This window comes from Biomphalaria glabrata, chromosome 5 (genome assembly GCF_947242115.1).
Source record: "Biomphalaria glabrata chromosome 5, xgBioGlab47.1, whole genome shotgun sequence".
Taxonomy (NCBI): Eukaryota; Metazoa; Mollusca; class Gastropoda; family Planorbidae; genus Biomphalaria; species Biomphalaria glabrata.
The window spans coordinates 14,832,568-14,849,423 of record NC_074715.1 but is presented as its reverse complement, the minus strand read 5'-3'; the positions used below and the strand labels follow the sequence as shown (position 1 = coordinate 14,849,423).

At 36.4% G+C, this 16,856-nt stretch overlaps 1 protein-coding gene across 2 annotated transcripts in view; it reads right to left on the bottom strand.

Annotated features, from left to right (window-relative positions):
- The window catches only part of LOC106074861 (WASH complex subunit 5-like), a 42,280-nt gene that overhangs the window by 3,365 nt on the left and 22,059 nt on the right, over nucleotides 1-16,856 (bottom strand). For both annotated transcript variants that reach the window (XM_056028688.1, XM_056028689.1), the window contains 9 exons: nucleotides 5,518-5,598; nucleotides 4,706-4,807; nucleotides 3,913-4,092; nucleotides 2,962-3,089; nucleotides 1,790-1,880; nucleotides 1,163-1,337; nucleotides 979-1,058; nucleotides 632-735; nucleotides 220-349 (listed from right to left, as the gene is read on the bottom strand). In XM_056028688.1, coding sequence (XP_055884663.1) covers nucleotides 220-349; nucleotides 632-735; nucleotides 979-1,058; nucleotides 1,163-1,337; nucleotides 1,790-1,880; nucleotides 2,962-3,089; nucleotides 3,913-4,092; nucleotides 4,706-4,807; nucleotides 5,518-5,598 — 1,071 coding nt within the window. The remainder of the gene's footprint in view (nucleotides 1-219; nucleotides 350-631; nucleotides 736-978; nucleotides 1,059-1,162; nucleotides 1,338-1,789; nucleotides 1,881-2,961; nucleotides 3,090-3,912; nucleotides 4,093-4,705; nucleotides 4,808-5,517; nucleotides 5,599-16,856) is intronic.

Below are 16,856 nucleotides of genomic sequence, written 5' to 3'. Positions count from 1 at the left end.
AAACATTGAACATCTTATGTAATAAAATATGGTGGAATATTTTTTAGAAATTTTTAGCTTACTAGTTAAAAAAGCTGGAGATAATTCACAAGATAATTATGATGTTCTTATTGATTCATGATTTTGTTATAAACCATGTGACAATTTTTAAACACACAGAAAATACTTCAATGATGACAAAAAGCTGTGAGATGTGTCTATTGAAATTCTAATAGTTACCTTCCTTAGTGGGTTATGGAACCCTGAAGACTCCAGGTAACTTGTGAGTTCATACATGAGAGGGTTCTCATCCTTGGGGTAGGGCTTGCTGGGATCCTTGTAGTGTTCTTCAATATCAGCTAGTAATGCACTGTTACGAACACAGAGCCAATTAGAAAGCTATATTACTAGATGAATACATTCATGAAGCATAACATATTTACTTTCTACAGTGGCCTTCTTCTGATTGTATTCGCTCTAGAGAAACATTTTTTGTATTCGCTCTAGAGAAACATTTTTCTTAGTGCAATAAGAAACAATTCTCAAACGGATAAAAACTAAATAAATTCTCATTGGCCACTGGCTATGTTGCTTATACCGAAGTACAGAACAGGTAACATCCGACTGTTTTAAGAGCAAGCTGAGGTCTAACCTGTTTAAATTCTGCAGGGAACTGGCAAGAAACTTAGAGTCAAATTTACAAGAGGTGTTGAGTTCGTAGGCTATCTGACGTCTCAGCAGCTGCATCTGACCAACCTTGTTAGAGTAACATTGAGTCAATGAAATTATTCAACTAAAAAAACTTGGGGAAATGGAGATACTCTCAAATGATTCATTCTCCATTTTAAACAATGTGAACATAGAGTTCTATTCTATGAAAGAAGAATTAACTAAAATAAATAACATTTATACAAATGTTTATTTCGTATCTTTTTAATCCAATTTTATTTTAAAGTTTACAAAACACATTCAGATTAAGTAATCAATGTTTCAACTTACCTTTAAAATAATATCAACATATGATGGCAAAATTCGACTGGTTTTGGCAAGAAGCTGGCTGTAAAATTTCTGAGGCTGGTCTGTCAAAAAAACATGAAATCATTCAAGCTAGATGAACATAACTGTGGCATGAACCTAAATCCAACAAACTTGTTTTTATCTATCTCTCTAATATGACACTTACTTATAAGACCCTGGAGTGGACTAAATGCCTTAGTATACTGAGCAAACAAGTCCATCATAGATTTGTCTTTTAGAACAAAGCGCTGAAAGGAAGTCTGAAATGACTGCAGTTCTTTGACAATCATGAAGCACAAGAGTCTGTCCAGACCACACAAGCCAAAACTGCCCACAGCTTTCTGAAGAAGTAAAATGAAAATGTACCTTTTCTCTTTATACCACACACAAATTACAAAATAAGTAAAAACAAAATCTTAAAACCTGCATTCTTATATACCCCAAATGTGTAAAGCCTGGTGGTGTAAACTACTGGTACATAAAGTACTATCATCCGTACTGTTTGCTTTCTTGAGGTTTAAACTGAGATACTTGTAAAGTTTTCCAATGTACATTTCACAACCACACAGCGAACTATGGGATGTTTATAGACCCACCAGTATGTCCATAGTTTCCGTTATGCTATATTATATTTATGAGTACAATAAGTTCTGTAAACCCTGCAACTTTGAATACCCTGCACAGCCACTATTCATTTGTAAAAACTTAGTATACAGTAGTACAGGTACTCTTTGAACAGTTTTGGACTGTGTAATGTGGTGTCTAGTAAACTGTAACACAATGATGAACTTACATGAATCTTATCAAACAAAGTCCTGTTGATGATTTCTTGCTTGGTTTTCATGTCATACCAGGCTTTCATCTGGTCCACATAACATGTTGTCCTAGTGGAGGAAACAACAGCAATAGCAGATTTATTTACATTAGTTCCTCAGTCATCAAAAGGTTCTGTTTCAGACTTTTCCATTGCTTTTTATTTCTTAGAATCCTGATACACTATTTCATAAATTATCACAGCGCCTTGAGCCTACGTTTTGTTTGTTAAAAGCACTCTATAAATTAAATTATTATAATAAATCATTAAATGCATTAACAATCACTTTTTTAATTTATTGTAAAACTTTTTGGGGTAAAACTTGTGACTTCTTCTAAAAGCCAATTTTACTGCTGAGCTGTAGACTCATTTGAAGTCTGTTCCAAGGAAAAAAAAACATGCTGTTTGTTTCTTTTGTTCTACACAGCTATACAGAGTGTTAGTTATGTTATGTGGTAGTAGGGTCTACCTAAGGTGGATTAACATGGAACATTCAAAGAGGATATGATTCACAGTTTCATAAGGGTGGGTGCAGTGTCTACAGAAAGATGGGCAAGTGGGATTTATTTTGTTAAAGTGCCAATTTAAAGATGTATTTCCTGTTCTTAGTTGGAAGATTGTAGATTGCTCTTTGCAGGGGAAAAAATTGATACTATCCAGTTTGTTTTGCAATAAAGCGTGAGATAATATAGCAAAACAGAATGTGATTCATGATAAATGATACTATTTTCTTAAAAAGCAGTGTGGTTACAAAAATCAAACCACAAAGCGCCTAGGAGACATTATCTGCATACTAGTATATGTATTAAAAACAAACAACAACAAATTATTTACATTCTAATTGTCAAAAACATTTTAAAACAAAAAGAAAATAGTAAACAGGGCTTCTAGCAAGGATTGGCATTTCAACATATTTGTTAGATTCTTATATTTCTTTACTCTTGAAAGGGATGACTATGTGTTATAATGATTTTATGAATATCATATACACCAAAACTGTTACTAATTAAGCTATCCAACATTTATCTATTAAGTGTTAGTTTGCTTAAAACTAAAAATGTATCAAAGTAATGAAAGCACACAAAAAAATATTTTAAAATAAAACTTTAGCTATAAATTAAGGTCAATGCATTAAAAAAAAAAGGGATTACTTTGGATCAGTTATCCGAATGATTTCTCTGGCTAATCGTCCAATGAAATTGACACTGGCATCATCCACCTGTTGGAACCTTGGTATTGGAATGGCTTTAGATTGGTAGACACTTTCCCAGTCCTGGACCTGGAGGGAAAAATCAAATGACATATAACATGCTATGCGTGCAATATATTAACAAAAAGGTTCTCTGGAATGCACTTTAAACTGTCCCTAAGAATCTCATGGGTTTGAACCCTGCCCACTGCGATTCCCTGTTGCCCTGAAGGAGATTTGGACTAGGATGTAATAAACTTCATGTCTGTAACTTTACAAGTTGAGAATACCCAATAGTCGACAATGAGAGCTTCACACTAAGTAAAGGGTTAGCTGCAATCTGAATGGTAGGTCACCCAATCGTAAGTCCTGGGTCTGAGTTCTGAGTTGAGGATGTTGGACACCTATTACATGCTTCTCTTACATGCTGTGCTAATTAAAAAAAGGGTTAATCAATGTGTTCACAGCACAAGATCCTTGTAAGCTGCAGGCCACAGAAACAGCAGAATTCTATTATACCAGCCTCACAGACCATACTGTTTACTGCCCCAGATAATTGTTCTTGAGCATGGAATTGATTGTTCATAGAAGTTGTACAATAAATAAAAATGTAGATGGTAAAATAATAATGTTACTGACTGAATGATTATTTATTCACAAATTACTTCTTAAATAAAAACATGAAGTCAATGTTCAATGGGTAGTTTTTAATAATACTATAGTAATAGTCTGAAATGAACCAAAGTTTAAATTATATGCAAATATACTACTTTACAAAATCTGTACTTTAATGCAAATGTCATTCAGTTATATGTTCAAAATGTTTATAAAAAGCAAAAGACAATTTCTGAATTTTTCTTTAGTCTGACAAAACGTTTACAATCTTTGCAAAGTGGCAATCGAGTTATCTTACCTTGGTTCTAAGAAAACTGTTACATTCCTGCTCTACATTGTAGTTGATGATTCTTGAAACTTCTTCCTGCCAAATTTTCAGACCATAAATATTCACATAGTCCTGAATGTACTCAAACGATCTGCGAAATCCATCCATTTGATCTCCCAGGTACTGTAGCTTGGGAAGCAGCTCGCTAACCTTTGAAATAATAAATACATTCAATCTCTACAGGCTTTCTATATCCAAACATGCTATTTATCAGTCAAAATAAATAAAGCCAAATGGGATACAAAGAAATTTTGTTACAGTTAGTTAGCCATGACACTGGTGCTCGTTCTTCTTATTTGAATTAAATTTAAATGCTTACACCTCTAATACCTTTGTAATAATTTGCTAAAGACTCATGAGTATGTGGAGATCTAGTGACTGAGTAGCTTGGCTTCCAAAACTAGAGGTCTCAGGTTGGAATTCCGGTGTAGTCCCTAATTTCAGCAAACTCTAATGGTACCTGACACTAGTTGGGGAAAGTAAAAGCGGTTCATTGTTGCCCTGGCCACATAACACCCTAGTTAACCATCTGCCATATAAACAGATGACTTTACATCATATGCCCCATAGATCACAGGGTCTAAATAATATGTCATTTATAAAGCCGGAGTCACATAATGGAAGGGAGAAATTCACTGTTGCTTAAACCAGTTCTTACTTTTGCTCAGTCTGCCACTAATATTAATTCCTTTTCATAATTTATTGCATGCACAAGTCTAAAGCTTCCAAAACAGGCAAAAGTTAAATCTACAGTGAACATTACCTTAGCTTTAGTGTTAAACATCAGACCACTGTGTAAGGCTTGGGAGACCTGCATCACCAGTTCTTTCCTGATACCATCTTCTAACAACTGCTTTGGATCAATCTACACAGGGAATACAGTCTTATAATAGTGGCACTGAGAATATACTGATTCAATGATAATGAACTGATTTAATACTATTTTATTTGTATTTTAAATATAGATATTTATTACGTGTTATGGCTCTATTTTGATTACATCTAATGCCATCTTTTAACAACTGCTTTGGATCACTCTACATAGTCTTATTATGATAAAAGTGGCACCAATAATATAATGATTTAATAATAATGTACTGATATAACTAATCTTCGGACTCGAAGACAAGCCTTATTATAGTTAATACTATTATCATTTGTAGTTAGAATTTAGATATTTTATAATGAAATCTAAATCCAATGTCTAAATAAACAAAAAGTATTGGTCTTTGTATGTTTAAACTATGAAATGAGGAATAAAAATAGCTTTCAGTTATTTGAATAACATTATAAATAAAATGTAAGCAATAAAATTGAGCATTAAGGAATTCTGTATTGTTTCCTCATTTCCCATGTTCTAAGCAAAACATCAAACCTTCTTCTATTTAATATGCATTGAAGTTCACTATTTGAGAAAGAAAGTAAGACTTGCGCAGGGAATACTTTGCATTGTTTAGTCTTTGATAAAATGCTCTGTGATGTTAACAACTCATTCAGCATTGTTTACTTGTTGCAACTACTTCGACTGATCATTGACTAGTCAATCTGTTGATATTTTCTTATGTCTAGATTTACCTTGATAATCCCCACAAGAGTTGTCTTCATCATCAGCATTCCCTCAGTAAACACAGAGATGGCATGAGTCAGCTGGGCCACCTGAGAGAACAAAATGTAGTCTAGAGTTTTCAAAATCTTCCATCCACAATTTGACAATAAATAATGGATGTTACAAATTAAAAAAAAAAATTGTTCTCAAAAGACAAAATCATATTTTCTTAAACATTCTGCATTCCTGTTCAATTAAAAAAAATGTCCTGTAGAGTATCCTCTACTTTCAGCTAAGCTAAAGATGGTAGACTGTCTAAGAAGATTGAACTTATATGGCTTATTACATCCACCTGATATATAACAGAGCAAACTTGTCCAACACGTCTCATCTCACCAGTCATATTTAGCTGATACATTTTATTCAAGTAGGCATACTGACCTGATATCTCTAAACCAACTGGGCATAATTGCCTTATATCTCTAAACCAACTGGGCATAATCACCTTATATCTCTAAACTAACTGGGCATAATCACCTTATATCTCTCATTCAACAAGACATAATGAACTGAGATATCTCTTATCTAGCTGGTTACATTGAAGACATACTGACCTGGTATTTCTCATCCAATAAGGCATGCTGACCTAATGTCTCTCATTCAACAAGACATAATGAACTGAGATATCTCTTATCTAGCTGGTTACATTGAAGACATACTGACCTGGTATTTCTCATCCAATAAGGCATGCTGACCTAATGTCTCTCATTCAACAAGACATAATGAACTGAGATATCTCTTATCTAGCTGGTCACATTGAAGACATACTGACCTGGTATTTCTCATCCAATAAGGCATGCTGACCTAATGTCTCTCATTCAACTAGTCATAATGAACTGAGATATCTCTTATCTAGCTGGTTACATTGAAGACATACTGACCTGGTATTTCTCATCCAATAAGGCATGCTGACCTAATGTCTCTCATTCAACAAGACATAATGAACTGAGATATCTCTTATCTAGCTGGTTACATTGAAGACATACTGACCTGGTATTTCTCATCCAATAAGGCATGCTGACCTAATGTCTCTCATTCAACAAGACATAATGAACTGAGATATCTCTTATCTAGCTGGTCACATTGAAGACATACTGACCTGGTATTTCTCATCCAATAAGGCATGCTGACCTAATGTCTCTCATTCAACTAGTCATAATGAACTGAGATATCTCTTATCTAGCTGGTTACATTGAAGACATACTGACCTGGTATTTCTCATCCAATAAGGCATGCTGACCTAATGTCTCTCATTCAACTAGTCATAATGAACTGAGATATCTCTTATCTAGCTGGTTACATTGAAGACATACTGACCTGGTATTTCTCATCCAATAAGGCATGCTGACCTAATGTCTCTCATTCAACTAGTCATAATGAACTGAGATATCTCTTATCTAGCTGGTTACATTGAAGACATACTGACCTGGTATTTCTCATCCAATAAGGCATGCTGACCTAATGTCTCTCATTCAACTAGTCATAATGAACTGAGATATCTCTTATCTAACTGGTTACATTGAAGACATACTGACCTAGTATTTCTCATCCAATAAGGCATGCTGACCTAATGTCTCTCATTCAACAAGACATAATGAACTGAGATATCTCTTATCTAGCTGGTCACATTGATCTGAAGACATACTGACCTAGTATTTCTCATCCAATAAGGCATGCTGACCTAATGTCTCTCATTCAACAAGACTAACTGAGATATCTCTTATCTAGCTGGTCACATTGATCTGAAGACATACTGACCTGGTATTTCTCATCCAATAAGGCATGCTGACCTAATGTCTCTCATCAAACTAGTCATAATGAACTGATATATCTCTTATCTAGCTGGTCACATTGAAGACATACTGACCTGGTATTTCTCATCCAATAAGGCATGCTGACCTAATGTCTCTCATTCAACTAGTCATAATGAACTGAGATATCTCTTATCTAGCTGGTTACATTGAAGACATACTGACCTGGTATTTCTCATCCAATAAGGCATGCTGACCTAATGTCTCTCATTCAACTAGTCATAATGAACTGAGATATCTCTTATCTAGCTGGTTACATTGAAGACATACTGACCTGGTATTTCTCATCCAATAAGGCATGCTGACCTAATGTCTCTCATTCAACTAGTCATAATGAACTGAGATATCTCTTATCTAGCTGGTTACATTGAAGACATACTGACCTGGTATTTCTCATCCAATAAGGCATGCTGACCTAATGTCTCTCATTCAACAAGACATAATGAACTGAGATATCTCTTATCTAGCTGGTCACATTGATCTGAAGACATACTGACCTGGTATTTCTCATCCAATAAGGCATGCTGACCTAATGTCTCTCATCCAACAAGACATAATGAACTGAGATATCTCTTATCTAGCTGGTCACATTGATCTGAAGACATACTGACCTGGTATTTCTCATCCAATAAGGCATGCTGACCTAATGTCTCTCATCAAACTAGTCATAATGAACTGATATATCTCTTATCTAGCTGGTCACATTGAAGACATACCGACCTGGTATTTCTCATCCAATAAGGCATGCTGACCTAATGTCTCTCATTCAACTAGTCATAATGAACTGAGATATCTCTTATCTAGCTGGTTACATTGATCTGAAGACATACTGACCTGGTATTTCTCATCCAATAAGGCATGCTGACCTAATGTCTCTCATTCAACAAGACATAATGAACTGAGATATCTCTTATCTAGCTGGTTACATTGAAGACATACTGACCTGGTATTTCTCATCCAATAAGGCATGCTGACCTAATGTCTCTCATTCAACTAGTCATAATGAACTGAGATATCTCTTATCTAGCTGGTCACATTCAAGACATACTGACCTGGTATTTCTCATCAAATAAGGCATGCTGACCTAATGTCTCTCATTCAACAAGACATAATGAACTGAGATATCTCTTATCTAGCTGGTCACATTGAAGACATACTGACCTGGTATTTCTCATCCAATAAGGCATGCTGACCTAATGTCTCTCATTCAACAAGACATAATGAACTGAGATATCTCTTATCTAGCTGGTTACATTGAAGACATAATGACCTGGTATTTCTCATCCAATAAGGCATGCTGACCTAATGTCTCTCATTCAACTAGTCATAATGAACTGAGATATCTCTTATCTAGCTGGTTACATTGAAGACATACTGACCTAGTATTTCTCATCCAATAAGGCATGCTGACCTAATGTCTCTCATCCAACAAGACATAATGAACTGAGATATCTCTTATCTAGCTGGTCACATTGAAGACATACTGACCTGGTATTTCTCATCCAATAAGGCATGCTGACCTAATGTCTCTCATCCAACAAGACATAATGAACTGAGATATCTCTTATCTAGCTGGTCACATTGAAGACATACTGACCTGGTATTTCTCATCCAATAAGGCATGCTGACCTAATGTCTCTCATTCAACTAGTCATAATGAACTGAGATATCTCTTATCTAGCTGGTCACATTGAAGACATACTGACCTGGTATTTCTCATCCAATAAGGCATGCTGACCTAATGTCTCTCATCCAACTAGTCATAATGAACTGAGATATCTCTTATCTAGCTGGTTACATTGAAGACATACTGACCTGGTATTTCTCATCCAATAAGGCATGCTGACCTAATGTCTCTCATTCAACTAGTCATAATGAACTGAGATATCTCTTATCTAGCTGGTTACATTGAAGACATACTGACCTGGTATTTCTCATCCAATAAGGCATGCTGACCTAATGTCTCTCATTCAACAAGACATAATGAACTGAGATATCTCTTATCTAGCTGGTCACATTGATCTGAAGACATACTGACCTGGTATTTCTCATCCAATAAGGCATGCTGACCTAATGTCTCTCATTCAACTAGTCATAATGAACTGAGATATCTCTTATCTAGCTGGTTACATTGATCTGAAGACATACTGACCTGGTATTTCTCATCCAATAAGGCATGCTGACCTAATGTCTCTCATTCAACTAGTCATAATGAACTGAGATATCTCTTATCTAGCTGGTTACATTGAAGACATACTGACCTGGTATTTCTCATCCAATAAGGCATGCTGACCTAATGTCTCTCATTCAACTAGACATAATGAACTGGGATATCTCTTATCTAGCTGGTCACATTGAAGACATACTGACCTGGTATTTCTCATCCAATAAGGCATGCTGACCTAATGTCTCTCATCCAACAAGACATAATGAACTGAGATATCTCTTATCTAGCTGGTCACATTGAAGACATACTGACCTTGTATTTCTCATCCAATAAGGCATGCTGACCTAATGTCTCTCATCCAACAAGACATAATGAACTGAGATATCTCTTATCTAGCTGGTCACATTGAAGACATACTGACCTGGTATTTCTCATCCAATAAGGCATGCTGACCTAATGTCTCTCATTCAACTAGTCATAATGAACTGAGATATCTCTTATCTAGCTGGTCACATTGAAGACATACTGACCTGGTATTTCTCATCCAATAAGGCATGCTGACCTAATGTCTCTCATTCAAAAAGACATAATGAACTGAGATATCTCTTATCTAGCTGGTCACATTGAAGACATACTGACCTGGTATTTCTCATCCAATAAGGCATGCTGACCTAATGTCTCTCATTCAACAAGACATAATGAACTGAGATATCTCTTATCTAGCTGGTCACATTGATCTGAAGACATACTGACCTAGTATTTCTCATCCAATAAGGCATGCTGACCTAATGTCTCTCATTCAACAAGACATAATGAACTGATATATCTCTTATCTAGCTGGTCACATTGAAGACATACTGACCTGGTATTTCTCATCCAATAAGGCATGCTGACCTAATGTCTCTCATTCAACTAGTCATAATGAACTGAGATATCTCTTATCTAGCTGGTTACATTGAAGACATACTGACCTGGTATTTCTCATCCAATAAGGCATGCTGACCTAATGTCTCTCATTCAACTAGTCATAATGAACTGAGATATCTCTTATCTAGCTGGTTACATTGAAGACATACTGACCTGGTATTTCTCATCCAATAAGGCATGCTGACCTAATGTCTCTCATTCAACTAGTCATAATGAACTGAGATATCTCTTATCTAGCTGGTTACATTGAAGACATACTGACCTGGTATTTCTCATCCAATAAGGCATGCTGACCTAATGTCTCTCATTCAACAAGACATAATGAACTGAGATATCTCTTATCTAGCTGGTCACATTGATCTGAAGACATACTGACCTGGTATTTCTCATCCAATAAGGCATGCTGACCTAATGTCTCTCATCCAACAAGACATAATGAACTGAGATATCTCTTATCTAGCTGGTCACATTGATCTGAAGACATACTGACCTGGTATTTCTCATCCAATAAGGCATGCTGACCTAATGTCTCTCATCAAACTAGTCATAATGAACTGATATATCTCTTATCTAGCTGGTCACATTGAAGACATACTGACCTGGTATTTCTCATCCAATAAGGCATGCTGACCTAATGTCTCTCATTCAACTAGTCATAATGAACTGAGATATCTCTTATCTAGCTGGTCACATTGATCTGAAGACATACTGACCTGGTATTTCTCATCCAATAAGGCATGCTGACCTAATGTCTCTCATTCAACAAGACATAATGAACTGAGATATCTCTTATCTAGCTGGTTACATTGAAGACATACTGACCTGGTATTTCTCATCCAATAAGGCATGCTGACCTAATGTCTCTCATTCAACTAGTCATAATGAACTGAGATATCTCTTATCTAGCTGGTCACATTGAAGACATACTGACCTGGTATTTCTCATCCAATAAGGCATGCTGACCTAATGTCTCTCATTCAACAAGACATAATGAACTGAGATATCTCTTATCTAGCTGGTCACATTGAAGACATACTGACCTGGTATTTCTCATCCAATAAGGCATGCTGACCTAATGTCTCTCATTCAACAAGACATAATGAACTGAGATATCTCTTATCTAGCTGGTTACATTGAAGACATACTGACCTGGTATTTCTCATCCAATAAGGCATGCTGACCTAATGTCTCTCATTCAACTAGTCATAATGAACTGAGATATCTCTTATCTAGCTGGTTACATTGAAGACATACTGACCTAGTATTTCTCATCCAATAAGGCATGCTGACCTAATGTCTCTCATCCAACAAGACATAATGAACTGAGATATCTCTTATCTAGCTGGTCACATTGAAGACATACTGACCTGGTATTTCTCATCCAATAAGGAATGCTGACCTAATGTCTCTCATCCAACAAGACATAATGAACTGAGATATCTCTTATCTAGCTGGTCACATTGAAGACATACTGACCTGGTATTTCTCATCCAATAAGGCATGCTGACCTAATGTCTCTCATTCAACTAGTCATAATGAACTGAGATATCTCTTATCTAGCTGGTCACATTGAAGACATACTGACCTGGTATTTCTCATCCAATAAGGCATGCTGACCTAATGTCTCTCATCCAACTAGTCATAATGAACTGAGATATCTCTTATCTAGCTGGTTACATTGAAGACATACTGACCTGGTATTTCTCATCCAATAAGGCATGCTGACCTAATGTCTCTCATTCAACTAGTCATAATGAACTGAGATATCTCTTATCTAGCTGGTTACATTGAAGACATACTGACCTGGTATTTCTCATCCAATAAGGCATGCTGACCTAATGTCTCTCATTCAACAAGACATAATGAACTGAGATATCTCTTATCTAGCTGGTCACATTGATCTGAAGACATACTGACCTGGTATTTCTCATCCAATAAGGCATGCTGACCTAATGTCTCTCATTCAACTAGTCATAATGAACTGAGATATCTCTTATCTAGCTGGTTACATTGATCTGAAGACATACTGACCTGGTATTTCTCATCCAATAAGGCATGCTGACCTAATGTCTCTCATTCAACTAGTCATAATGAACTGAGATATCTCTTATCTAGCTGGTTACATTGAAGACATACTGACCTGGTATTTCTCATCCAATAAGGCATGCTGACCTAATGTCTCTCATTCAACTAGACATAATGAACTGGGATATCTCTTATCTAGCTGGTCACATTGAAGACATACTGACCTGGTATTTCTCATCCAATAAGGCATGCTGACCTAATGTCTCTCATCCAACAAGACATAATGAACTGAGATATCTCTTATCTAGCTGGTCACATTGAAGACATACTGACCTGGTATTTCTCATCCAATAAGGCATGCTGACCTAATGTCTCTCATCCAACAAGACATAATGAACTGAGATATCTCTTATCTAGCTGGTCACATTGAAGACATACTGACCTGGTATTTCTCATCCAATAAGGCATGCTGACCTAATGTCTCTCATTCAACTAGTCATAATGAACTGAGATATCTCTTATCTAGCTGGTCACATTGAAGACATACTGACCTGGTATTTCTCATCCAATAAGGCATGCTGACCTAATGTCTCTCATTCAACAAGACATAATGAACTGAGATATCTCTTATCTAGCTGGTCACATTGAAGACATACTGACCTGGTATTTCTCATCCAATAAGGCATGCTGACCTAATGTCTCTCATTCAACAAGACATAATGAACTGAGATATCTCTTATCTAGCTGGTCACATTGATCTGAAGACATACTGACCTAGTATTTCTCATCCAATAAGGCATGCTGACCTAATGTCTCTCATTCAACAAGACATAATGAACTGATATATCTCTTATCTAGCTGGTCACATTGAAGACATACTGACCTGGTATTTCTCATCCAATAAGGCATGCTGACCTAATGTCTCTCATTCAACTAGTCATAATGAACTGAGATATCTCTTATCTAGCTGGTTACATTGAAGACATACTGACCTGGTATTTCTCATCCAATAAGGCATGCTGACCTAATGTCTCTCATTCAACTAGTCATAATGAACTGAGATATCTCTTATCTAGCTGGTTACATTGAAGACATACTGACCTGGTATTTCTCATCCAATAAGGCATGCTGACCTAATGTCTCTCATTCAACTAGTCATAATGAACTGAGATATCTCTTATCTAGCTGGTTACATTGAAGACATACTGACCTGGTATTTCTCATCCAATAAGGCATGCTGACCTAATGTCTCTCATTCAACAAGACATAATGAACTGAGATATCTCTTATCTAGCTGGTCACATTGATCTGAAGACATACTGACCTGGTATTTCTCATCCAATAAGGCATGCTGACCTAATGTCTCTCATCCAACAAGACATAATGAACTGAGATATCTCTTATCTAGCTGGTCACATTGATCTGAAGACATACTGACCTGGTATTTCTCATCCAATAAGGCATGCTGACCTAATGTCTCTCATCAAACTAGTCATAATGAACTGATATATCTCTTATCTAGCTGGTCACATTGAAGACATACTGACCTGGTATTTCTCATCCAATAAGGCATGCTGACCTAATGTCTCTCATTCAACTAGTCATAATGAACTGAGATATCTCTTATCTAGCTGGTTACATTGATCTGAAGACATACTGACCTGGTATTTCTCATCCAATAAGGCATGCTGACCTAATGTCTCTCATTCAACAAGACATAATGAACTGAGATATCTCTTATCTAGCTGGTTACATTGAAGACATACTGACCTGGTATTTCTCATCCAATAAGGCATGCTGACCTAATGTCTCTCATTCAACTAGTCATAATGAACTGAGATATCTCTTATCTAGCTGGTCACATTTAAGACATACTGACCTGGTATTTCTCATCCAATAAGGCATGCTGACCTAATGTCTCTCATTCAACAAGACATAATGAACTGAGATATCTCTTATCTAGCTGGTCACATTGAAGACATACTGACCTGGTATTTCTCATCCAATAAGGCATGCTGACCTAATGTCTCTCATTCAACTAGTCATAATGAACTGAGATATCTCTTATCTAGCTGGTTACATTGAAGACATACTGACCTGGTATTTCTCATCCAATAAGGCATGCTGACCTAATGTCTCTCATTCAACAAGACATAATGAACTGAGATATCTCTTATCTAGCTGGTCACATTGAAGACATACTGACCTGGTATTTCTCATCCAATAAGGCATGCTGACCTAATGTCTCTCATTCAACAAGACATAATGAACTGAGATATCTCTTATCTAGCTGGTTACATTGAAGACATACTGACCTGGTATTTCTCATCCAATATGGCATGCTGACCTAATGTCTCTCATTCAACAAGACATAATGAACTGAGATATCTCTTATCTAGCTGGTTACATTGAAGACATACTGACCTGGTATTTCTCATCCAATAAGGCATGCTGACCTAATGTCTCTCATTCAACTAGTCATAATGAACTGAGATATCTCTTATCTAGCTGGTTACATTGAAGACATACTGACCTAGTATTTCTCATCCAATAAGGCATGCTGACCTAATGTCTCTCATCCAACAAGACATAATGAACTGAGATATCTCTTATCTAGCTGGTCACATTGAAGACATACTGACCTGGTATTTCTCATCCAATAAGGCATGCTGACCTAATGTCTCTCATCCAACAAGACATAATGAACTGAGATATCTCTTATCTAGCTGGTCACATTGAAGACATACTGACCTGGTATTTCTCATCCAATAAGGCATGCTGACCTAATGTCTCTCATTCAACTAGTCATAATGAACTGAGATATCTCTTATCTAGCTGGTCACATTGAAGACATACTGACCTGGTATTTCTCATCCAATAAGGCATGCTGACCTAATGTCTCTCATCCAACTAGTCATAATGAACTGAGATATCTCTTATCTAGCTGGTTACATTGAAGACATACTGACCTGGTATTTCTCATCCAATAAGGCATGCTGACCTAATGTCTCTCATTCAACTAGTCATAATGAACTGAGATATCTCTTATCTAGCTGGTTACATTGAAGACATACTGACCTGGTATTTCTCATCCAATAAGGCATGCTGACCTAATGTCTCTCATTCAACAAGACATAATGAACTGAGATATCTCTTATCTAGCTGGTCACATTGATCTGAAGACATACTGACCTGGTATTTCTCATCCAATAAGGCATGCTGACCTAATGTCTCTCATTCAACTAGTCATAATGAACTGAGATATCTCTTATCTAGCTGGTTACATTGATCTGAAGACATACTGACCTGGTATTTCTCATCCAATAAGGCATGCTGACCTAATGTCTCTCATTCAACTAGTCATAATGAACTGAGATATCTCTTATCTAGCTGGTTACATTGAAGACATACTGACCTGGTATTTCTCATCCAATAAGGCATGCTGACCTAATGTCTCTCATTCAACTAGACATAATGAACTGGGATATCTCTTATCTAGCTGGTCACATTGAAGACATACTGACCTGGTATTTCTCATCCAATAAGGCATGCTGACCTAATGTCTCTCATCCAACAAGACATAATGAACTGAGATATCTCTTATCTAGCTGGTCACATTGAAGACATACTGACCTGGTATTTCTCATCCAATAAGGCATGCTGACCTAATGTCTCTCATCCAACAAGACATAATGAACTGAGATATCTCTTATCTAGCTGGTCACATTGAAGACATACTGACCTGGTATTTCTCATCCAATAAGGCATGCTGACCTAATGTCTCTCATTCAACTAGTCATAATGAACTGAGATATCTCTTATCTAGCTGGTCACATTGAAGACATACTGACCTGGTATTTCTCATCCAATAAGGCATGCTGACCTAATGTCTCTCATTCAACAAGACATAATGAACTGAGATATCTCTTATCTAGCTGGTCACATTGAAGACATACTGACCTGGTATTTCTCATCCAATAAGGCATGCTGACCTAATGTCTCTCATTCAACAAGACATAATGAACTGAGATATCTCTTATCTAGCTGGTCACATTGATCTGAAGACATACTGACCTAGTATTTCTCATCCAATAAGGCATGCTGACCTAATGTCTCTCATTCAACAAGACATAATGAACTGATATATCTCTTATCTAGCTGGTCACATTGAAGACATACTGACCTGGTATTTCTCATCCAATAAGGCATGCTGACCTAATGTCTCTCATTCAACTAGTCATAATGAACTGAGATATCTCTTATCTAGCTGGTTACATTGAAGACATACTGACCTGGTATTTCTCATCCAATAAGGCATGCTGACCTAATGTCTCTCATTCAACTAGTCATAATGAACTGAGATATCTCTTATCTAGCT